This window comes from Rana temporaria, chromosome 4 (assembly GCF_905171775.1).
Source record: "Rana temporaria chromosome 4, aRanTem1.1, whole genome shotgun sequence".
Classification (NCBI taxonomy): domain Eukaryota; kingdom Metazoa; phylum Chordata; class Amphibia; order Anura; family Ranidae; genus Rana; species Rana temporaria.
The window spans coordinates 467,589,100-467,614,930 of record NC_053492.1 but is presented as its reverse complement, the minus strand read 5'-3'; the positions used below and the strand labels follow the sequence as shown (position 1 = coordinate 467,614,930).

At 49.1% G+C, this 25,831-nt stretch overlaps 1 protein-coding gene across 2 annotated transcripts in view; it reads left to right on the top strand.

Annotated features, from left to right (window-relative positions):
* Window positions 1–25,831, top strand: part of CRIP3 (cysteine rich protein 3) — a 51,137-nt gene that overhangs the window by 10,344 nt on the left and 14,962 nt on the right. For both annotated transcript variants that reach the window (XM_040351737.1, XM_040351736.1), the window contains exons 3-6: window positions 15,091–15,148; window positions 23,346–23,468; window positions 23,554–23,625; window positions 23,709–23,803. In XM_040351737.1, coding sequence (XP_040207671.1) covers window positions 15,091–15,148; window positions 23,346–23,468; window positions 23,554–23,625; window positions 23,709–23,803 — 348 coding nt within the window. The remainder of the gene's footprint in view (window positions 1–15,090; window positions 15,149–23,345; window positions 23,469–23,553; window positions 23,626–23,708; window positions 23,804–25,831) is intronic.

Here is a 25,831-nt window from a genome sequence, read left to right as displayed (position 1 = left end):
CAGAGAACACTGAGCCAGTCACACCAGTCTCTGTACCAGAGGAGCTTACACTCTAATGCCCCCCCCCCCCCCCCCACAGTCAATAATAATAATATGATTTTTATTTTGTATTATCGTTATTACACATTTATATAGCTCTGACATATACCGCAGTGCTGTACAGAGAACACAGCCACTCACTTCAGTCTCTGTAACAGAAGATCTTGCACTCTAATGTCCCCTGCCCCCAGTCACACACTATTATTAAAGTGACATTAAAGCTTCTTTTATTTTTTTCCTTGTTTTTTAATAAATATTTTTTTTTCACGTTATACTTGCCTGCACTGCGCAAAGATTTTGCACAGAGCAGCCTGGATCCTCTTCTGGTGTCCCCCACCGGCTCTCTCTTTGGCAAGTGCCCCCCATGGAAAACCGCTTTCCGTGGGGGGCACCTGTGCTTAATTGCTCCTGAGCCACCCTGCCTGCATCTATTAACACAGAACGACACCCCTCTGCTTGCTCGCTCAACATTTTGAGCGACAATCTGTCCATGGAAGAGGGAGACCGCTGCTCTCGTGCACATTGCTGGATTGGGCTCGGGTAAGAATAAGGGGGAAGGGCTCAGGTAGGAATAAGGGGGAGTTTTGCAGCACAGAAGGGTTTTCACCTTAAAGGGGTTGTAAAGGTAAAAAAAATCCCTAAATATCTTCCTTTACCTTAGTGCAGTCCTCCTTCACTTACCTCATCCTTCCATTTTTCTTTAAATGTCCTTATTTCTTCTGAGAAATCCTCACTTCCTGTTCTTCTGTCTGTAACTCCACACAGTAATGCGAGGCTTTCTCCCTGGTGTGGAGTGTCGTGCTCGCCCCTCCCTTGGACTACAGGAGAGTCAGGACGCTCTCTACGTTGCAGATAAAGGAGCTGTGTGTTGGTGAGCGCCCTAACTCTCCTGTAGTCCAAGGGAGGGGGTCGAGCACGACACTCCACACCAGGGAGAAAGCCTTGCATTACTGTGTGGAGTTACAGACAGAAGAACAGGAAGTGAGGATTTCTCAGAAGAAATAAGGACATTTAAAAGCAAAATGGAAGGATGAGGTAAGTGAAGGAGGACTGCACTAAGGTAAAGGAAGCTATTTAGGGACATTTTTTTTTTTTTTTTTACCTTTACAGCCCCTTTTAATATCATTCCTATTATACATTATTATTATATAGGATTTTTATAGCACCAACTGTTTGTGCAGAGCTTTACAACCTTGGGGAACATGGTACAATTCAATACAGGAGGGATCAGCGTAGGGCCGAAACAACTAATCGATTATGAAAATTGTAATCGATTAATTTCATAATCGATTACAATTTTCATAATCGATTAGTTGTTTCGGCCCTACGCTGATCCCTCCTGTATTGTCATTGTAATTGCATTACTGTATTGTATAATTGTAATTGCATTACTACATAATGGGGTTAAAAAAAATAAAATTAGCCCTTTATAGTACAAAAAAGCGACTCGCTACTGTAAATATTCATTTCACTGTCCAACAGTAAAAAAAATTAACCCCTTACAGTAGTGATTATTTGCTCTTTTTCTACTTATTTTTGTTTTTTTAACCCCATTTTTTTTTGGTGCTTTTTGTAGAAACACACTAGAGTTAATTTCCATGTTTTCCTATGGGGACATTCCATATTCAGCTGCTGCGTATTTGGAAAGGGCGGGGACTTTTTAACGCAAAACGGTGCTATTTTTTTTTTGTTCAATATACTTCAATGGAGAAGCTGCAGAAAAGCATGTAATTTGAGTTTTTGTGGCAATTTGTGTTTTGTAATCTGCCCAACAACAAAGTTTTTTTTTTTTAAATTTTTTAAGGCCATTATCCGATTAACCACTTGCTTACTGGGCACATACACCCCCCTCCTGCCCAGGTGAAATTTCAGCTTCCGGGACTGCGTCACTTTAACTGACAATTGCGCGGTCGTGCGACGTGGCTCCCAAACAAAATTGATGCCCTTTATTTCCCCACAAGTAGAGCTTTCTTTTGGTGGTTTTGGGATATACTCACTGTATAAGACTAGTACTATACTATACTAGTCATGCCTCGCCTCACTGTGCCCCATTACATGCCTCACTGTGCCCCATTACATGCCTCACTGTACCACTGCTTACCTTATCCGTGACATGACATGCAGACCGCGTCCGTCCATTTTTCAAAAGCCGTGCCTCTCTTTCTGCTGTTCCGTGATAGGCCGAACACTCCGCTTCCCAGGAGACAATGTGTTTAGTGTTCCGCCTATCACGGATGGGCGGACGCGGTCTGCATGTCACGGTCCCGGACAAGGTAAGCATTAGGTTACCGGCGTATAAGACGACCCCCCGACTTTGAAGAAGAATTTCAGGGGTTAGAAAGTCTTATACGCCGGAAAATACGGTAGCCCAATTTAAAAAAAAAAAAACATTTTTTTTTCTCAGTCTAGGCCGATACGTATTCTTCTACATATTTTTAGTTAAAAAAAAAAATGGCAATAAGTGACTGGTTTGCGCAAAAGTTATAGCGCCTACAAAATAGAGGACAGAATTATTATTTTTATTTATTTTTTACTAGTAATGGCGGCGATCTGCAATTTTTATTGGAACTGCGACATTATAACGGACATATCGGACACTTTTGGCACATTTTTGGCACCATTCACATTTGTACTGCGATCAGTGCTCAACGTCCTTGTCTCTGTAACCGCCGATCGCGGGTGCCTGGCACACATCGTGGCCACCAGGCACGCGCATCGGCATCTCGGTGATGCGGCGGGCACGTGCCCCCCCAGTGGCCCGTAAGAGCGGAGGCTGTATAAAGACGGCGCCCCAGAACCACACTGCGGCCGTATATAGTCGTGCGGCCGTCAGGAAGTTGGTTAATCGAAACAATAATCGGCCAACTAATCGATTATGAAAATAATCGCTAGTTGCGGCCCTAGATCGGAGGATACATTTATATAGCTCTGTAGTGCTGTACAGAGAACACTGAACCAGATTATTACTATTATCCTTATTATATTAACAATATTATTACAATTATAATACTATTAATATTTTATTATACTACATTTGGCTCTGACATCTGCCCCCCCCCTCCGTTTTTGGCAGCTGCTCACTCTGGCTACTGAAGGAAAAACCTTTAAAAATAACTCCAAGCCGCTCCAGCAGCCGGAATGTGGGAAAATGTTTAAATTCTCAGCAGCCCATTCCGGCAATTTTCGGGGATAAAGAAGTCGTTTTTTCCTCTCCAGGCTGGCTGTGTGGCTGGCTGTGTGGGTGGATTTAGGATTCAGCTGTGTGCAGACTGATACTCTTGCAAGGTCCCCGCCATCTGTCATGGCCGCCCCTGGGGGGGGGGGGTAAATCTGCAGTTGCTGCGGATGTGATGTGGGTGTGGAGGCAGCTGTCGCCCTACAGGGTGTAGTTGGAGGTGTGATCAGCATGCTGGGAATGCCATGTGCGCCATTCCTGGGTGCATCATTACCCGCCTGCTGTACGCTGCCTACCACCGTAACTGAGCTGTGTCTGCACACTGATTGGATTATGAGGGCGAAGCCCCCCCCCCGCCTGCACAATGAAGGAACAGTGACCCTGATTTCTGTGTCTCTTCAGTACCTGCACTCTAATTGGATTATAAGAGGGCGAAGCCCCCCCCCACTGCACAATGAAGGGACGGTGACCCCGATTTCTGTGTCTCTTCAGTGCCTGCACACTGATTGGATTATGAGAGGGCGAAGCCCCCCCCGCCACCTGCACAATGAAGGGACAGTGACCCCGATTTCTGTGTCTCTTCAGTGCCCGCACACTGATTGGATTATGAGAGGTCGAAGCCCCCCCGCCTGCACAATGGACAGTGATCCCGATTTCTGTGTCTCTTCAGTACCTGCACACTGATTGGATTATGAGAGGGCGAAGCCCCCCCCCCCCACCTGCACAATGAAGGGACGGTGACCCCGATTTCTGTGTCTCTTCAGTACCTGCACACTGATTGGATTATGAGAGGGCGAAGAACCCCCCCCCCCGCCGCCTGCACAATGAAGGGACAGTGACCCCGATTTCTGTGTCTCTTCAGTGCCTGCACACTGATTGGATTATGAGAGGGCAAAGCCCCCCCGCCGCCTGCACAATGAAGGGACGGTGACCCCGATTTCTGTGTCTCTTCAGTACCTGCACACTGATTGGATTATGAGGGTGAAGCCCCCCCCCCCCCTGCACAATGAAGGGACGGTGACCCCGATTTCTGTGTCTCTTCAGTGCCTGCACACTGATTGGATTATGAGAGGGCGAAGCCCCCCCCGCCGCCTGCACAATGAAGGGACGGTGACCCCGATTTCTGTGTCTCTTCAGTACCTGCACACTGATTGGATTATGAGAGGGCGAAGCCCCCCCCCGCCGCCAGCACAATGAAGGGACGGTGACCGTGATTTCTGTGTCTCTTCAGTGCCTGCACACTGATTGGATTATGAGAGGGCGAAGCCCCCCCCCCCCTGCACAATGAAGGGACGGTGACCCCGATTTCTGTGTCTCTTCAGTGCCTGCACACTGATTGGATTATGAGAGGGCGAAGCCCCCCCCCCCCGCCGCCTGCACAATTAAGGGACAGTGACCCCGATTTCTGTGTCTCTTCAGTACCTGAACACTGATTGGATTATGAGAGGGCGAAGAACCCCCCCCCCCCCCCCGCCGCCAGCACAATGAAGGGACGGTGACCGTGATTTCTGTGTCTCTTCAGTGCCTGCACACTGATTGGATTATGAGAGGGCGAAGCCCCCCCCCCCCTGCACAATGAAGGGACGGTGACCCCGATTTCTGTGTCTCTTCAGTGCCTGCACACTGATTGGATTATGAGAGGGCAAAGCCCCCCCCCGCCGCCTGCACAATGAAGGGACGGTGACCCTGATTTCTGTGTCTCTTCAGTACCTGCACACTGATTGGATTATGAGAGGGCAAAGCCCCCCCCCCCCCCCACCTGCACAATGAAGGGACGGTGACCCCGATTTCTGTGTCTCTTCAGTACCTGCACACTGATTGGATTATGAGAGGGCGAAGAACCCCCCCCCCCCCCGCCGCCTGCACAATGAAGGGACAGTGACCCCGATTTCTGTGTCTCTTCAGTGCCTGCACACTGATTGGATTATGAGAGGGCAAAGCCCCCCCGCCGCCTGCACAATGAAGGGACGGTGACCCCGATTTCTGTGTCTCTTCAGTGTCTGCACACTGATTGGATTATGAGGGTGAAGCCCCCCCCCCCCCTGCACAATGAAGGGACGGTGACCCCGATTTCTGTGTCTCTTCAGTGCCTGCACACTGATTGGATTATGAGAGGGCGAAGCCCCCCCCGCCGCCTGCACAATGAAGGGACGGTGACCCCGATTTCTGTGTCTCTTCAGTACCTGCACACTGATTGGATTATGAGAGGGCGAAGCCCCCCCCCCGCCGCCAGCACAATGAAGGGACGGTGACCGTGATTTCTGTGTCTCTTCAGTGCCTGCACACTGATTGGATTATGAGAGGGCGAAGCCCCCCCCCCCCCCTGCACAATGAAGGGACGGTGACCCCGATTTCTGTGTCTCTTCAGTGCCTGCACACTGATTGGATTATGAGAGGGCGAAGCCCCCCCCCCTGCACAATGAAGGGACGGTGACCCCGATTTCTGTGTCTCTTCAGTGCCTGCACACTGATTGGATTATGAGAGGGCGAAGCCCCCCCCCCCCCCCGCCGCCTGCACAATTAAGGGACAGTGACCCCGATTTCTGTGTCTCTTCAGTACCTGAACACTGATTGGATTATGAGAGGGCGAAGAACCCCCCCCCCCCCCCCGCCGCCAGCACAATGAAGGGACGGTGACCGTGATTTCTGTGTCTCTTCAGTGCCTGCACACTGATTGGATTATGAGAGGGCGAAGCCCCCCCCCCCTGCACAATGAAGGGACGGTGACCCCGATTTCTGTGTCTCTTCAGTGCCTGCACACTGATTGGATTATGAGAGGGCAAAGCCCCCCCCCGCCGCCTGCACAATGAAGGGACGGTGACCCTGATTTCTGTGTCTCTTCAGTACCTGCACACTGATTGGATTATGAGAGGGCAAAGCCCCCCCCCCCCCCCCCCCCCCGCTGCCTGCACAATTAAGGGACAGTGACCCCCGATTTCTGTGTCTCTTCAGTACCTGCACACTGATTGGATTATGAGAGGGCAAAGCCCCCCCCCCTGCACAATGAAGGGACAGTGACCCCGATTTCTGTGTCTCTTCAGTACCTGCACTCTAATTGGATTATGAGAGGGCGAAGCCCCCCCCCCGCCGCCTGCACAATGAAGGGACGGTGACCCCGATTTATGTGTCTTTTCAGTGACTGCACACTGATTGGATTATGAGCGGGCGAAGCCCCCCCCCCCTCTGCACAATGAAGGGACGGTGACCCCGATTTCTGTGTCTCTTCAGTGCCTGCACACTGATTGGATTATGAGAGGGCAAAGCCCCCCCCCCGCCTGCACAATGAAGGGACGGTGACCCCGATTTCTGTGTCTTTTAAGTGACTGCACACTGATTGGATTATGAGAGGGCAAAGCCCCCCCCCTGCACAATGAAGGGACAGTGACCCCGATTTCTGTGTCTCTTCAGTACCTGCACACTGATTGGATTATGAGAGGGCGAAGCCCCCCCCCCCCGCCGATGGCACAATGAAGGGACGGTGACCCCGATTTATGTGTCTTTTCAGTGACTGCACACTGATTGGATTATGAGCGGGCGAAGCCCCCCCCCCCCCTCTGCACAATGAAGGGACGGTGACCCCGATTTCTGTGTCTCTTCAGTGCCTGCACACTGATTGGATTATGAGAGGGCAAAGCCCCCCCCCGCCTGCACAATGAAGGGACGGTGACCCCGATTTCTGTGTCTCTTCAGTGACTGCACACTGATTGGATTATGAGAGGGCGAAGCCCCCCCCTGCACAATGAAGGGACGGTGACCCCGATTTCTGTGTCTTTTCAGTGACTGCACACTGATTGGATTGTAATCTTGATGTCTATTTCTGAGTCTGGATTTGGATACAATGGTGACCTTGATCTTTGTCTGTTCATTGGGTGATTCCTATAATGTTGTCTGCACACTGCCAGCATTGTGATTGGGCAGACCAAGGTTGCAGAGGGGGGGGGGGATGGGATGGGTAGTGAAGCAGGCTGTTGATGATCGGTGAAGCATGGAGACGTCTGGAATGTGTCCACCTCCCTAATTGACTCATTAATGTGCCGCGTTCCCAGAGCTACGGTTTCCGGAATCCACACCGTGGGATCTGCTGCCCATCTCTGCCATGCCGGGGTGTGTATGTTGCACAGCCCCGGGGGGGCCCCCCCGGCATACAGTGTTTTTCTGTACTGTACAGTTCCAGGGCCCCCGGTATACACAGGTTTCCTGTATTCTTTCGGATCCCCTGATGTCGTTCTCTGTACTATAACGGCTTTGTGGCCCCCCTCATACAGTGTTCTCTGTACTGTACACTCCCGGAACCCTACGGTTGCTATACAGTGTTCCGCCGGCCATTGATGGGTCCAAAATCGGCAAGTTCAGCAGCAACCAGCCAAATTTTGATCCATCTATGACCATTTCTGCTTGACAAAAGCCAGTCCAGCAATCGACTTCTGTCAAATGTCGATTGCTGGACTGGCTTTTGTCAAGCAGAAATGGTCATGGATGGATCAAAATTTGGCTGGTTGCTGCTGAACTTGCCGAGTTTGGACCCATCAATAGCCGGCTGAACACTGTCAAATGGGAGTGTTTGCTGATTGGAAAAGACTGCCCGCCTTTTGTACTGTACAGTTCTGGGGCACCCTTTGTATTTTTTTATTTTGTCCCCCCACGGACCCACCCACGCCATAATCTGTCAAGTTTTATGGTCTTGTTGCTCCCCAAGCCCTCCTCTCATTGTGGGGGGAAAAAGAAGCCTCAACTCCACTGCGCAGTTCATTTTGCCCAGAGTGGCCCCGATCCTCGACTTCTGGGGTCCCCCGGTGGAGCTGGCAGCTCCTCCCCGCATCGAATGTCCACATTTAAGAAGGCTCCCCTAAGGTGGACACCCGTGCGGGCGCACTCCTGAGTCCTGCTTCTGTGTACATTCACATAATTGTGAAGTGGAAGGAAAATGATGATAAATGGTTTTCAAATTTATTTTTATACAAATAAATGTGGGGGGGGGGGGGCATTTGTATTCTGATACCCCCAACTAAAATCCTTTACTCTGATACCCCCAACTAAAATCCAGTGGAACCAATTGCCTTCACAAGTCGGCTAATTGGTCAATAGTCTACCTGTGTATAATTTAATCTCAGTAAAAATACAGCTGTTCTGTGAAGCCTTAGTGAACAAACCGCATCATGAAGGCCAAGGAACACACCAGGCAGGTCAGGGATAACGTTGTGGAGAAGTATAAAGCAGGGTTAGGTTATAAAAGCTTTGAACATCTCATGGAGCTTCTGTTCAATCCATCATCCGAAAATGGAAAGAGTATGGCACAACTGCAAACCTACCAAGACATGGCCGTCCACCTAAACTGACCGGGCCGGGCAAGGAGAGCACTCATCAGAGAAGCAGCCAAGAGGTCCATGGTAACTCTGGAGGAGCTGCAGAGATCCACAGCTCAGGGGGGAGAATCTGTCCACAGGACAACTATTAGTGGTCTCTCCACAAATCTGCTCTTTATGGAAGAGTGACAAGAAGAAAGACATTGGAGAAAGAAAGACATAAGAAGTCCTGTTTGCAGTTTGTGAGAAGCCATGTGGGGGAGGGGACACAGCAAACATGTGGAAGAAGGTGCTCTGGTCAGATGAGACCAAAAATGAACTTTTTGGCCTAAAAGCAAAACGCTATGTGTTGGGGAAAACTAACACTGCACATCACCCTGAACATACCATCCCTACTGTGAAACATGGTGGTGGCAGCTTCATGTTGTGGGGATGCTTTTTTTACAGCAGGGAGAGGGAAGCTGATCAGTTGATGGGAAGATGGATGGATCCAAATGCAAGACAATCTTAGAAGAAAACTTGTTAGTCTGCAACAGACTTGAGACTGGGCGGAGGTTCACCTTCCAGCAGGACAACGACCCTAAACATACAGCCAGAACTACAATGGAATGGTTTAGATCAAAGCCTATTCATGTGTAATGCCGCGTACACACCATCACTTTATGTGATGAAAAAAAAATGACGTTTTTAAAAACGTCACTTTAATTGACTGTGTGTGGGGGAAAACGTCGTTTTATGTCTTCAATTTTATGTGTCGTTTTTCAAAAGTGCACTTTTTACTTCACAGAAATTGACCGTGTGTAGCAAAAAACTTCGTTTTCTAAGACGTTTTTTCATCCACGCATGCCCAGAAGCTACTTATGAAGCAAGCTTCAATGGTAAAACGTGGTGGAACGTAACCTCACTTTGCTAGAACATTGTGAGAAAAACGATGGTGTGTAGGCAACTTCGTCTTTGAAAATTGAAGTTTCAAAAACGTCATTTTTTACTTCACAGAAAGTGTCGTTTTTTTTCATCACATAAAGTGATGGTGTGTATGCGGCATTAGAATGGCCCAGTCACAGTCCAGACCTAAATCACATTGAGAATCTGTGGCAAGACTTGAAAATTGCTGATCACAGACGCTCTCCATCCAATCTGACAGAGCTTGAGATATTTTACAAAGAAGAATGGGCAGAAATGTCCCTCTCTAGATGTGCAAAGCTGATAGAGACATCCCCAAAAAGACTTGCAGCTGTAATTGTAGCAAAAAGGGGGCTGACTACAAATGCATGCCACACTTTTTTTTTTTACATATTTATCGGCGTATACCGCGCACTTTTTTCCCCTTAAAATAAGGGGAAAATCGTAAGTGCGCGATATACGCCGATACCCGCTTCCCGCGCCTAGTTTGAATGCCTGCGCCGACATATACCGAGCGCAGTACACTCGGGTACATTCGGCCAGGCTCGGCTTCGCTCGTGCTCACGCATAAACGTCACAGAGCGTGAGCACGAGCGAAGCCGAGCCTGGCCGAATGTAGCTGAGGGTACTGCACTCGGTATACGTCAGCTGAGGCGTTCAAATTGAGCGCGGGAAGCGGCGATGAGACGGGGCGGGAGAACACCACCGAAGCTGCAGACGGACGCCGGACCCGAGGAGGAGGACGCCGCAGACGGACCCGACGAGGAGGACACCACCGCAGCCGGACCCGACGAGGTCACCGATGGACGCCGCGCAAGACACCAAAACTGTAAGTACTAAAATATTTTTTTTTACAGGAATGCGGGTCCACGCTATACGCCGGAGCGCGCAATACCACGATAAATACAGTAATTGTAAAAAAAAATGGGAAAACCATTTTCCTTCCAGATCACAATTATGTTCCACTTTGTGTTGGTCTATTAGATAAAACAAATTTTAAGTTTTTGGTTGTAACACGACAAAATGTGGACACAAAATACACAAATACAGCTTTGTTTTAGTGGTGTTTAAGCTCAACTGGGTTTATTTTTTGCTACATAAACGAAAAATGACCGACAATTTTGAAAAATTAAAACATTTTGAGAATTTTTTTTTTTTTTTTTTTTTTTCGTGACTGCAACGTTATGGGGGACACATCGGACAATTGTGACTCATTTTTGGGACCATTGTCATTTTCACAGCAAAAAATGCATTTAAAATGCATTGTTTATTGTGAAAATGACAATTGCAGTTTGGGAGTTAACCACAGGGGGCGCTGATGGGGTTGTGTGACCTCATTTGTGTTTCTAACTGTAGGGGGGGTGTGGCTGTAGGTGTGACGTCATCGATTGTGTTTCCCTATAAAAGGGATGACACGATCGATGACGGCGCCACAGTGAAGAACGGGGAAGCTTAGTTTACACACAGCTCTTCAGCTCCGGGGACCGATCGCGGGACTCCAGCGGCGATTGGGTCCTGCGGTCACGGAGCTTCGGACCGGGTCGCGGGCGCGCGCCCGCGACCCGTGGCTGGGCACTTAAAGAGGACGTACCTGTACGTGCTTGTGCCCAGCCGTGCCATGCCATTCTGTCGACGTAAATGTGCAGGAGGTGGTCCTTAATTGGTTAAATGCTACCAGACTGGTTGGAGCCACACTTGTAGTGACTAAGATCCTAAAACAATATATATTTAGCGCTTGTAAGCGTTCACATTACAAATGGAAGTACCTGTATGAAGAGTGGCTAATTTTTATTTTATTTTCCATGCTATAAGTGGAGACGCAATCAGATCTCATGTTTCTCTCATTAGAGATGTAATTGGATGATGGAAAAAGCAGCAATCACATAGAGACCCACCCTGGTAGCTCAGTCTTCCCATTAACCTCCTTCTCTTTGCACCCGGGGAGAAGGGTAATGGAAGACTGAGCTACCAGGGTGGGTCTCTGATTGATTGCTGCCCTATGCTTTAATTACATCTTTAATGAGAGTAATGTGAGATCCGATGGCCTCTTTTCTTCTAGCGTGGAAAAAATAATTGCCACTACACAGGTACTTGTAGACTATGAGTGCTTACTAGAAACATGTATACGTTTTTGGGAGTCACGAAGGGCCAGATTCTCGTACCTCCGCGCAATTTTGGGCAGGCGTAACGTATCTGATTTACGTTACGCCTCCGCAACTTACACGGGCAAGTGGTGTATTCTCAAAGCACTTGCTCCGTAAGTTGCGGCGGCGTAGCGTAAATCGGCCGGCGTAAGCCCGCCTAATTCAAATTTGGATCAGGGGGGCGTGTTTTATGTAAAACTACTGTGACCCGACGTGATTGACGTTTTTGCGGAACGGCGCATGCGCCGTCCGTGGAATTTCCCAGTGTGCATTGCTCCAAAGTACGCCGCAAGGACGTCATTGGTTTCGACGTGAACGTAAATGACGTCCAGCCCCATTCACGGACGACTTACGCAAACAACGTAACTTTTTCAAATTTCGACGCGGGAACGACGGCCATACATAACATTGGTACGCCGCACTTATGCCTCATATAGCAGGGGCAACTATACGCCGGGAAAAGCCTAACGTAAACGTCGTAACTTTACTGCGTCGGCTGCGCGTACGTTCGGGAATTCGCGTATCTAGCTAATTTGCATACTCGACGTGGAATTCGACGGAAGCGCCACCTAGCGGTCAGAAAAAATATGCAGTTACGATCCGACGGTGTAAGAGACTTGCGCCTATCGGATCTAATGGATATCTATGCGTAACTGATTCTATGAATCGGGCGCATAGATACGACGGCTCGGATTAGGACTTACGACGGCGTACATGGCGCTGCGCCGTCGTAAGTCCTCTGAGAATCCGGGCCTAAGTGTCTCTATCCAGTCTGGTGGTCATTGTTTAGTTTGGTGTTTCCTATCTTTTAGATATTATGTAATTCTGTTATGAATTCACGCTTGATACATCTTTAGCTTTTCTTGTGGCTTCCAGAAACGCCTATGCTAGAAACCCACGCTGGGGGGTCCCTCTCCCACTTAATTTACCCATTGGGGCGGCAGACACAGGGACTTGCAGCTTTTGATTGAAAACTTCAGCATATGATGTTCTAAATGCATTTTTTTTATATATATATTCTTCCTGGGGAACTGAAATTGTCCACGAAACGCGTCGAATCGAGTCCCTAATACATTTGATGCACATCTTTAACCACTTCCCGCCCGGTCAATGGACAATTGACGTCCGAGAAGTGGACGTCAATTGTCAATAGACTGGACGTCTATTGACGTCCTGCAGGATTCCTGCGTGGTAAAGAGCCTCCGGCGGAGGCTCTTTACCACGTGATCAGCCGTGTCTGATCACAATGTAAACAGGAAGAGCCGTTGATCGGCTCTTCCTCACTCGCGTCTGTTAGACGAGAGCCGATTGCCGGCTCTCCTGACGGGGGGTTCACGCTGATTATTTATCAGCACAGCCCCCCCTCGGTTGCCCAAACTAGACCACAGGGAAGCCGCCAGGACCACCAGGTATTGGAGGAAACATGTGGATGGCCAGGTACATCCCCCCCCCCCCATGGCCATCCACATGTAAATAAATATGCACAATAGATGCTAATCAGTGCCCACAAATGGGCACTGACTGGCAACATGGGCACTGATTGGAAAAATTGTAAATAAGTGCCACCCCTCAGTTTCCATCAGTGCCACTTCTCAGTGCCCACCTATCTGTGCCACCCATCAGTGCCGCCCATCAGTGCCACCTCATCGTTGCCCGTAATTAAAAAAGAAAACTTACTTATTTCCAAAAAAATTTACAGAAAAAAATAAACTTTTTTTATTTTTTTTCAACGTTTTCGGTCTTTTTTTTTTTTTTAGTTGTTGCGCAAAAAATAAAAATCACAGAGGTGATCAAGAAATCTCTATTTGTGGGAACAAAATGATAAAAAAATTGTTTGGGTACAGAGTAGCACGACCACGCAATTGTCATCCAAAGTGTGACGGCGCAGAAAGCTGAAAATTGGCTTGGGCAGGAAGCTGCGTAAGTCCCTGGTATGGAAGTGGTTAAATGAGTATTTATTACACAAGCATAACAATGTCCTTATTACTATAGGACAGTGATGGCGAACCTTGGCACCCCAGATGTTTTGGAACTACATTTCCCATGATGCTGAACTACACTGCACGAGCATCATGGGAAATGTAGTTCCAAAACATCTGGGGTGCCAAGGTTCTCCATCACCGCTATAGGAGATGCTGTTAAGAGACCTTGCATTGACGGGAGCTGCGGTGGCTCAACGCGATTTGGCTCTGCGCTGACAAGCCATTCACCTCTGCAGCTAGGGGTTCGGATCCCGGTCTCGGCTACATGTGAATTGAGTTTGGTGGTCTCAACCCGGCTCCCGGTGGGTGTGCTATGCGAGGTAAGCTTGCGCTTAGTACGCCCACCCCCCTCCCACAAAAACCACCACACTTACACGCACTCGAAATTGGGTTAACATGCACGCACTTTGACCACGCGGTCTCTAAAAAGAGAGGCGAAGGACTAACGGGGCTGGTTGAGCGGGCTAGATCCTCTCACTCCCTTATAGGGAGTCCCTCTGCCCCGTTGTGCTTCAAAGCGGAGCAGGTAGGGCGGGCTGTGTGGGAGGACCCCCTCACACACCCGCCATTGCCACCCGGGGCATGGAGAAAGGTGGCAGATTGCCTCTGGGGGAGGCCTGCCTACTCCCAACTCCTGCAGTCCGGCTCCTCTCTCGAGTACACACACAAAATACACTTTAAAAAAAAAAAAAAAGCGTTCTTGGCATATGTTTTTTATATATATATATATATATATATATATATATATATATATATATATATATATATATATATATATATATATATATATATATATATATATATATATATATATATATATAATATGCACTTCCCGCCTGGCCTATGGTAAAATGACAGGGAGCGCGCCGTGTGACGTCCCCCCCAGAATTGCGCCTCGCCACGGAGCAATCTGTCACCCACTGTGTCCATCCAACACAGCTGATGACAGATCGCTATACCAGCCTGCTGCCGGTACCATGTGATTAGTGGCCAATCACAGCAGTACACGTGACGGTTGTACACAATGAAAGGCTTTGCGTTGTACCTTTTTTTTACTGTGTACTCGTGTGGTGAGCTCTGTGATTAGTCAAGCATCACATGGTACAGACAGGGCCAATCGCAGCCATTTGTACCATGTGATTAGCTGTGGCTAATCTCAATAGTAAACCCTAAGGCTGGGTTCACACTGGAGAGCGCAGCGGCTCACAGCAGGGGTCCGGTGCGTCTCCATTCACCGTTTCGGGTCCGATTTCAGCCCGAATTTGTCTGATTTCGGACCTGAAACGGACCAAGAGAGGCACATGGCTCCTGTGAAATTTGCACCAGAGCCTCTCCAGAGATGTCAACCAGCTCCGTAGAGAGCCAGTTACAATTTCCTGCTAAGCAAATCGGATGCGGGGAGGAGACATTTGTATTTTTACAGCGGGGTGGGGGGGTACAGCAATGTCATTTTGGTATAGTGGGTGGCAGGATCAGTTCTGCTGCTCTCCTGTCATGTGTTGGATCCTGTATTATAACAAGTTTTCCTTCTTTTGTCTCTCCAGCACGATGGACGCCCATACTGCCACAAGCCGTGCTACGCTGTCTTGTTCGGCCCGAAAGGTAAAGGTTGCATACTGAGGGGTATCGGGGTTGGGTGAGGAATCGGATGAGGGGTATTGTGGTGGGGGATCAGGCTGAGGGTTATTGGGGTGGGGGATGAATCAGATGGGTGGCATACTGATGGGTGTTAGGGGGTGTGTGAATGGGTGGGGGGGATGTTCGGAATGAGGTGGAACACCAAAGACTGTTTTGGGGGAGGGGTTAAATGGGGTAAGGCTGAGGGGTTTTAGGGAGGGGGAGGGATCAGATGGGTGGCATGCTGAGTGGCATTGAGGGAAGGTTCAAATGGTGGGGCATGCTGATGGGTGTTGGGTAGCAATTAGATGGGGGGTGGTGGGGAAAGGCTATTGGTATGGAGAAGGGGTTGGATGGGAAGCTTGCTGAGGGGTATTTGGTTGGGGAAGAATTCAGATGGAGGAGCACATGGTGAGGGTAGTCGGGTTGGCATAGGTATCGGATTTTGGGGGGGGGGGGGGGGGAGAGAGAGAGAGAGAATATGCTGAAAAGTATAGGAGGGAAAGGTTTGGTTGTGAGGCCCACTGTGGGGTATCTGTTTGGCATAGGGATTAGATGAGGGGCACTGAGGTAGTTAAGTGATCAGATTGGGGGCAAGCTGCGGAGCATTGGAGTCGTTAAGTGATTGAATGGGGGGGCACGCTGATGGGTGTTGGGTAGCAATTGGATGGGGGGGTGGTGGGGAAAGGCGTCCTAAGGATATTGGTATGGAGAAGGGGTTGGATGGGAAGCTTGCTGAGGGGTATTTGGTTGGGGGAGAATTCAGATTGAGGAGCACATGGTGAGGGTAGTCGGGTTGGCATAGGTATCGGATTTTGGGGGGGGGGGGGGGGGGAGAATGCTGAAAAGTTTGGTTGTGAGGCCCACTGTGGGGCATCTGTTTGGCAGAGGGATTAGATGAGGGGCACTGAGGTAGTTAAGTGATCAGATGGGGGCAAGCTGAGGAGCATTGGAGCCGTTAAGTGATTGATTGGCGGGGGCACGCTGAGGGGCTTTTTGGGTAGTTGGATGATCAGATGAGGGGGCAAGCTGAGGAGCATTAGAGTGGTTAAGTGATCGGATGGGGGGCATGCTGGCTGAGGGTTATCGGGATGGATGAAAGGGTATCGGGGGGTTTGAAAAGAATTGAGGGGCATTGTGGGTGAGGAGACCAGGATGGTTCTGTAGTCTCTTCCAGTGTTATGCCGCAGAAGTGAACTGTATAAGCAAGTTGACGGAAGCTTAACAGAACTTTTCGAGCTCTTCTGTAGGACAGAAGATTGTGTTGTGTGAATCATCTTATCGTTGTGCTGCGGATGGCAGTCACACCCTGGGTTGTGTTCTCCGTCTGCCACGGTCTTATCTCATCCCCCAGTATGTGCTGCCAGCAGGTAGGGGGAAAAAATGACCCATTAGGTGATTTCTCCCATGACCAGCAGCTTTTGTACATGGAGCACAAAGCGGGCACAGGCATGACTCAGTCCAGGACGGAGTCTTCACCATTGCCATCTGCCTCTGAGTGGTGCTAACTGATGCCCTCGGGGGGAGGGGGGGGGGGGGGGGGTAGTGTAAGAGACCCCCGGAAAGGCGTTTTATCGCAGGCTGTGAAGTCCATTTACTTGAAGCCATAATAATCTTTCAGTTTAAATGAGCCGCAGGTACATGAAAACAACGGGCCAGATTCACAGTATAAGTACGCCGGTGTATCTCCTGATACTCCGGCGTACTTTCAAATTTGCCGCGTCGTATCTTTAGTTTGAATCCTCAAACCAAGATACGACGGCTTTTGGCTTAGATCCGACAGGCGTACGGCTTCGTACGCCTTCGGATCGTAGGTGCAATACTTTGGCGCCCGCTGGGTGGAGTTCGCATCGTTTTCCGCGTCGGGTATGCTAATTGGCTTTTTACGGCGATTCACGAAGGAAAGCGTGGCCGTCGCATTCTCTTGCGTCGTCGCTAGTCGGCTTTTCCCAGCGTATAGTTAAAGCTGCTATTTCGTGGCGTATAGATAGACCTGCCATGTTAAAGTATGGCCGTCGTTCCCGCGTCAAATTTTTTTTGCGTAAGTCGTCCGTGAATAGGAAAGGACGTAACTCACGTCGACGTTCAAAAAATTACGCCGTTGCGACGACATTTCGCGCAAAGCACGGCGGGAAATTTCAAAACGGAGCATGCGCAGTATGTTCGGCGCGGGAACGCGCCTAATTTAAATGATCCACGCCCCCTACCCGGATCATTTCAATTAGGCGGGCTTGCGCCGGAGGGATTTACACTATGCCGCCGCAACTTTACAGGCAAGTGCTTTGTGAATCAAGCACTTGCCCGTAAAACTTGCGGCAGTGTAACGTAAATGCGATACGCTACGCCGCCGCAAATGTACCTGAATCTGGCCCTCGGTGCGCAACATTACAGTTCAAGTGTTACTAAACCCACAACAGTAAAATCTTTCTGTATGCAGAATAGCACTCTTGTTATACTCACTGTGGAACTTAAGGGGTTAATCCTCTGTATTGTGTAAAAAGGCTATTTTGATCCTGTCAGGGTCACTCTTGGCGAGGCCAGATAAGACACAGTGAAGGTAGTAATGCTGCACATGCTCAGTTTGGACTCTATTGCTGGAGAGAACATTTGCTTGTTTGAGCTTTTCAGGTCACATGATATTGACATCACACACTTGGGCGTGTATACAGATCCCAAATGACAGCCCGATCCCTCCCTCCTTCTCCATGCCCCGTAACTAAAAAAGAACACAGTGGGTGGGATGTCGCATCTTGATTGATGGATGATCAGCCTCTCATGAGGACGCAGGCTATAGTGGAAATCTCCTCCTACCTGAATACACAGCCAGACCCTGCAGTTTATCACGTGACCCTGGTGTACAGATTAGCCAAAAAGGTATATAGTGGCAGTATTTGAATGTAAAAAGATTTATAAGCTGTGGGCACTGCGGGGGGGGGGGGGGGGCGGAATGAACTATTTTCATATTACTAGGTTTAGTAACACTTTCATTTTAACCACTTAAGGACCCCTTCACGCCGATATACGTCGGCAGAATGGCACGGCTGGGCACATCAACGTATATGTAAGTTGCCCTTTAAGCGCAGCTGTGGGGTCGCGGGTGCGCTCCCGCGACCCGGTCCGAAGCTCCGTGACACCCGCGGACCCGATCGCCGCTGGAGTCCCGCGATCGGTCCCCGGAGCTGAAGAACGGGGAGAGCCGTATGTAAACACAGCTTCCCCGTTCTTCACTGTGGCGGCGTCATCGATCGTGTGTTCCCTTTTATAGGGATACACAATTGATGACGTCACACCTACAGCCACACCCCCCTACAGTTGTAAACACAAATGAGGTCATACTTAACCCCTTCAGCGCCCCCTTGTGGTTAACTCCCAAACTGCAACTGTCATTTTCACAATAAACAATGCATTTTAAATGCATTTTTTTTTGCTGTGAAAATGACAATGGTCCCAAAAATGTGTCAAAATTGTCCGAAGTGTCCGCCATAATGTCGCAGTCACTAAAAAAAACGCTGATCGCCGCCATTGGTAGTAAAAAAAAAAAAAAAAAATTATAAAAATGCAATAAAACTATCCCCTATTTTGTAAACGCTATAAATTTTGCGCAAACCAACCGATAAACGCTTATTTCGATTTTTTTTTTTTTTTTTTTTTTTTTTTACCAAAAATAGGTAGAATACGTATCGGCCTAAACTGAGGGGAAAAAATGGGGGATATTTATTATAGCAAAAAGTTAAAAATATTGCATTTTTTTTTTTTTTAAATTGTCGCTCCTATTTTTGTTTATAGCGCAAAAAATAGAAACCACAGAGGTGATGAAATACCACCAAAAGAAAGCTCTATTTGTGGGAAAAAAAGGACGCCAATTTTGTTTGGGAGCCACGTTGCACGACCGCGCAATTGTCTATTAAAGCGACACAGTGCCGAATCGCAAAACCTGGCCGGGTCCTTTAGCTGCATTTTGGTCCGGGTCTTAAGTGGTTAAAGCGGTTGCAGCCTGAGTAGAAAAGCCTATTCAATGTTCCAATCGCACATGTTCCTGGACTTTTGAAAATGGCTCGTGGGAAAGAAGGTGGGTGCTGAAACGATCACCAGCTGGGCACTGGAACCATCAAACAAATAAAAAATATTCGCCAGCACACCATGGATCGTAAATAACGTCCAGAAATGTAATTTAAAAAAGGCATTCCAGAAAGTGCAACGTCTCGAGGCCACGCAGTATCTCTTCTCCAGGCAAGTAATCCTGCGTGACCTCGAGACGTTGCACTTTCTGTAATGCCTTTTTTGTATTACATTTTTGGACGTTATCTACGATCCATGGTGTGCTGGCGAATATTTTTATTTGAGTAGAAAAGCCTGTCTGCTGCAAGCATGCTGCAGGGAAAGATCCTTAGGGCTCTTTCACACGGGCAGCCCGTTCAGGTCCGCCTGCCATTTTTTTTTGGTGGACCTGAACGGGCGCTCCGTGCTCCTCTATGGATCCGCGGATGTCAGCGGTGACAGGGGAGCTGCGGTGGCTCAACGCGATTGGCACTGCGCTGACAAGCCATTTACCTCTGCAGCCAGGGGTTCGGATCCCGGTCTCGGCTACATGTGAATTGAGTTTGGTGGTCTCAGCCCGGCTCCCGGTGGGTGTGCTATGCGAGGTAAGCCTGCGCTTAGTACGCCCACCCCCCTCCCACAAATACCACCACACTTGCACGCACTCGAAATTGGGTTAACATGCACGCACTTTGACCACGTGGTCTATAAAAAGAGAGGCGAAGGACTAAAGGGGCTAGTTGAGCGGGCTAGATCCTCTCACTCCCTTATAGGGAGTCCCTCTGCCCCGTTGGGCTTCAAAGCGGAGCAGGTAGGGCGGGCTGTGTGGGAGGACCCCCTCACACACCCACCATTGCCACCCGGGGCATGGAGAAAGGTGGCAGATTGCCTCTGGGGGAGGCCTGCCTACTCCCAACTCCTGCAGTCCGGCTCCTCTCTCGAGTACACGCACAAAATACACTTAAAAAAAAAAAAGACATGCCCGCTGACATCCGACCCGCTCCGATCCGCCAAAGTGTGACGGAGGAAAAACCTACTTTTCCATCCGTCTATCGGATCGGGTGAACACGGACAGACGGTCCGTGTTCATCCGATCCCCCCCCCCCATAGGGGGAGAGCGGAGAAAAGACAGGGCGGTCCCTGCACAGTGTGCGGGGACCGCCCTGTCATACGCCGGCTCAGCGGGGTTCAGCGGAGCAAGCTGAGGTTGCTGAGCAAGTTGAGGTTCACGGGGCGGATCATTACTGATCCGCCCCATGTGAAAGGGGCCTTACTCTGTGAGAGGAAGCAGTGGTCTCTCTGAAGAGCTCTGGCTGCTGTGTCGGACCTCTGCAATCAGCTGGGAACCTGAGCTTTGCACGCCATCTGCTTTTATGCACCTGGAATGTATTAAAGGGGAGTTCCAGCCAACATTTATGTTTATTAAAAGTCAGCAGCTACAAAAAGTGTAGCTGCTGGCTTTTAATAAACAGACACTTACCTGCTCCAGCGTTCCAGCGACGCGCCGGCTGGGGCTCCGCTCCTTAATAAGCTTAATCGCCTTTGCAGCCCCTCGGCGGAAGGAGGAAGTGGGACAGGAAGTCCCCTTCTCCTGAAGCCCCCCCCCCAAAAAAAAAATTACATGCCAAATGTGGCATGTAAGGGGGTGAGGGGTGGGATAAGCGGAAGTTCAATTTTTGGGTGGAACTCCGCTTTAAGCTGATTTAATCTGAAAACGTAGTGGGGTTTTAAGTAAAAATACTTCACCGCCTTTATTACATTTCAGAGTACAAATGTGGCAATGTGTCTCCTGAAGGAAGTAAAATATCCTATGGTGAGGGTGGGTGAGATGACGTACAGAAAAGGGGTCTGATTTGGGCGACAAGGGTGACACAAGACTGAGCCGTGGTTTGTTACCTTTTTATAGTTTTTGTATTTAATATTCTGTGATTTACTATTACCAGTATTCATATTTTAGTGTTTGGAATCCTTTTGTTCTTTCTTTCACCCAGAAAATGGTGTTGGGCGTCTATTGGAAAAGGAACTCTCTCGCCTCATTGCTTTGTATGTCGGGTCATGGCCTGTGTGGTCGGGGCTTCTATTAATAGGGCCATGAATGGAGCACATCCTGTGACTCCAAGTTCACTGACACCCCAGCTGGGACTGATCCGGACTTCCTCTGTACATCCCAATCCCATTGCATTACACCTCTGACGATCCCACAGATTGCAGAGCACGCGTCTGCCGTATCTCCCATCTCAATGGAACTCCAGCCCAAACTTTTAGTACTGAAGAGTGGGGAAGAAGGGTCTGTGTCCCCGCTGGGAGATTTACCCTTACTTCCTGTCCTGATTACACACTGTATATCAGCTGATGAAGGGATATCCCCAGGAAAGAGGGGGGGGGGGGTTAATCTGTCCCGCAGGAATACAGACGGCAAGTAAAACCTGAAAAAGGCACCAACCCTAACAAACTCCATCCGAAAAAAAGTGTTTAGCTGCAATTATACTTTAAAGGATCAGCACATTTAAAAAATAAATAAATAAATTCAGTAGAACAGACTTAGAAAATCTTGACACATCTGTTTTGGAAAGTGACCTCCTACGTACGTTGTTGGTGCTCTCTTGCTCTGTGTTTTAAACCTCTTTAGCTGGAAATGGCCAAATGATAAGTGCCATTTGGTATTGAAACTCAGTGCTGAACAGAAAGTTTTGGGAAATATCTCCTCCCACTTTAGGGTTTGCATAGTTGCTACTTCCATTAAGCAGCTTGAACCATGGTTGATGTCCTCCTAAACTGTCCAATATGAAGCAATGAATTTCATTCAATCTTGGCATTTCCTAAACTAATTTAAGTCTTTCTTATTGCCATCCAAGCATTTCCCCACCAATGTCGTTTCCTTGCATCAGCTCTCTCTCGTGCTTCCCATTGGTATCCATTTCTTTTCCATATTCCCTCTTTCTGTTCTCTGTCTCCTGTCCTCCGGGTCTTTTTTTTTGGTCCTCTTTGTATTCCTTCCATTGGCATCTTCTCCGCCTCCTCCTCGTGTCGTCTTTCCATTGGCGCCTCCTCCTCGTGTCGTCTTTCCATTGGCGCCTCCTCCTCGTGTCGTCTTTCCATTGGCGCCTTCTCCTCGTGTCGTCTTTTCCATTGGCGCCTTCTCCTCGTGTCGTCTTTTCCGTTGGCGCCTTCTCCTCGTGTCGTCTTTTCCATTGGCGCCTTCTCCTCGCGTCGTCTTTTCCGTTGGCGCCTTCTCCTCGTGTCGTCTATCCGTTGGCGCCTTCTCCTCGTGTCGTCTATCCGTTGGCGCCTTCTCCTCGTGTCGTCTATCCGTTGGCGCCTTCTCCTCGTGTCGTCTATCCGTTGGCGCCTTCTCCTCGTGTCGTCTATCCGTTGGCGCCTTCTCCTCGTGTCGTCTATCCATTGGCGTCTTCTCTCTCTCCATTGGTGTCTTCTCCCTTGTCTTCTCTCTCCATTGGTGTCTTCTCCCTTGTCTTCTCTCTCCATTGGTGTCTTCTCCCTTGTCTTCTCTCTCCATTGGTGTCTTCTCCCTTGTCTTCTCTCTCCATTGGTGTCTTCTCCCTTGTCTTCTCTCTCCATTGATGTCTTCTCCATCTTCTCCTCTCGTTCTTCCCATTGGTGTCTTCTCCATCTTCTCCTCTCGTTCTTCCCATTGGTGTCTTCTCCATCTTCTCCTCTCGTTCTTCCCATTGGTGTCTTCTCCATCTTCTCCTCTCGTTCTTCCCATTGGTGTCTTCTCGTCATCTTCCCATTGGTGTCTTCGTCCTGTGACCCACGGAAGATTATTGTGCCGCTCAGGCTTGTTTGATGATCTGGGGAGTAATGTGGACGGTTCTGAGTCCACTGCTACGGGAGTGCCGGCGAGGGAGTGGTGCTTGTACCAGCTCCTGTGGTCGCTAGAGAAAGGAAGGAGGGAATCCCCTGTGCTGCACGCACGTCCACGGGTAGTTTAATGGTGGAAGAGACCTCTTCAGCCTGGGCTGCCGCCAGGCCACGCCCCCAACGAACGTGGTTCACTCTGCCCCCCTCCCGGAGCTTCGTCATGGTTCTGGTTCTCTTCTTCGACCGATTGATGTATTAGCTGTATGCCTTCTCCTTTCCTTGTGTTCTTCCAATTAATGTCCTATCTGTACGTCTCCTCTAGGTGTAAACATTGGTGGAGTTGGGTCCTACATCTACGATACAACGCCTCGATCCTCGGGGGACCAGGGTCCCGTGACCCCTGTGGTCAGTACTGCAAACAATGCTGCCAAGCCAGCTACACGAGGTGCGTACCCAGCATGTAGGGGAATCTATGGCGGAATGTCTTGTGATCTGGATCTCTAATCCTATATTTCATTCTTTTTGTACAGTTGTGGCCCCGACACGGACATTTGCTGGGGAGACAGCTTTATGCCCAGGCTGTGGAAAGATTGTCTACTTTGGTGAGTAATTGGCACTATTTTATATTCTGCAATTTCTGTACTAAATCATTTGGAAATATGAGCTGTGCTCTGTCGTCTTACAGCGGAGAAGGTGATGTCACTGGGCAGAAGCTGGCACCGCCCCTGCCTCCGATGCCAGCGCTGCAACAAGACATTGACTTCTGGGGGACATGCAGAGGTGAGTGCAGAGATGTGACGGCTGTAGGACTTGGAAGTGTAAGGAGGGACGTGATGCTGGTGTTACTTGGTGGAAGTGGGTGAGAAGGTGTGGTGTTTTTTTATTTTTTGGGTGAGGTTTGGAGTGGGCACTCAATTGGTGTCGGATGATATCTGAATGCTATGTTGGAAAGTCCCACCTTGTCCTTTTCCAAGCTGTTTACTATGGAAAATGGTAACGTAATGGGTCTTATAGCCTGAATATTTGGAAACCTGGAAGCTCATAATTGCTGCTTAATGCAGCATGAGATGTGATGGCAAGAGGGGCGAGTGGGATGGATGGAGTTGGCAGAATAGACGTGATGGCACTGGCAGGGTGGGACACATGGAGAGACGTGAAGGCAGCATAAATATAAAGAACAATCGGAGCAAACAATGAGTTAAATTAAACAGAAAAATGCAAGCTGAACACTATAGGTTAATCGCATAGGTATACAAGAAAAAATTAGTGCAGCGCAATATAATAGGGCAGCACAGTGGTGCAGTGGTTATCACTTTCACCTAGCAGCTATAGGGTCGCTGTTTCAAATCCTGACCACGACACCATCTGCCTGGAGTTTGCATGTTCTCCCTGTGCCCGCGTGGGTTTCCTCTGGGTAATCCGGTTACCTCCCACACTCCAAAGACATGCTGGTAGGTTAATCAGATCCTGTCTATAAATTGGCCCTAGTATGTGTTTGTAAGCATGTCGGGACCCTTCGGGGTAAGACCGCGCTATATCAAGATACGTCTCAACTCAACATGAATAAAAGAAAGTCCATCCATAAATGTAAAAGAACTACAAGTCCCAGAACAAAAGATGAGACCCCTCGTGAGAGAGTGGAAGATCCAGTCCACTGGTGGTTCTAGACAACAGGCCCTCCACCACAAAACCAATGCTCTTACCAGAAAAGGTGGGACCCCTGATAAACAGAAGGCCAAACGCGCTTGCGTCCACAATGGGATGATAGTATTCTCCCAGCACACAGTGCTCAGTCATGCACAGGGCTGTCTTTAAGGCGGGGCAAAGGGGGAAGCTGCCATGGGCCCTGTCATTGTGGGGCCCAAAGAAGCTGCCTCCTACTTGCCAACTATCCTGGTTTGAATTCCCTTGTCCCTTGAAGTTTTTAGTCCTGTGATGTGTCCTGATATCTCAGTGGGAAGTTCTGTTACTAATGCTGCCCTATTGCCGTGTACAGATGACTCACCTGCAGACCCCTGGGCCAGATTCAGAAAGCATTTACGTCGGCGGAATCTCCAGATACGCTGCTGTAATTTCAAATGTGCGCCGTCGCATCTTTGCGCCGATTCACAAAGCGAGATACGTCCAAAAACATGGCTTCAGCCGTCCGATGTAACTTGCCTACGCCGGCGTATCGTTGGAGCATAGTTACGCTGGACGCATTCGGTGTTCCCATTATAAATATGCAAAGATACGCCGATTCACGAACGCACTTGCGCCCGGCGTATTAATATACGCTGTTTACGTAAGGTGTACGACCGGCGTAACTTTACCCCTCATAAAGCAGGGGTAAATCATGTTAAGGTATGGACGTCGGAACGACCGTCGAAATTTACGTTGTTTACGCAAGTCGTACGTGAATAGGGCTGTGCGTAGGTTACGTTTACGTCGTAGGCAGTGTTCGACGTATCTTAGGCATTCTAGCCGACGTGATTTTGAGCATGCGCACTGGGATACGTCCACGGACGGCGCATGCGCCGTTTGTTCGGCCCCACATTTACATGGGGTCACGGCTCATTGTAATACAACACGCCCACTGCCTTGATAATTTGAATTGGGCGGGCTTACGCCGGCCCATTTACGCTACGCCGCCGTAACTTAGGGCGCCATTTCTTTCTGAATCCGGTACTCGCCTCTCTAAGTTACGGCGGAGTAGCGTTAATGAGATGCGCTACGCCCGCCGAAAGTTACGCCATTCTTTCTGAATCTGGCCCGCAGTGTTTACATATAAATAGCGACGACATTCATATGTAAATAGTGTCGTCCGGT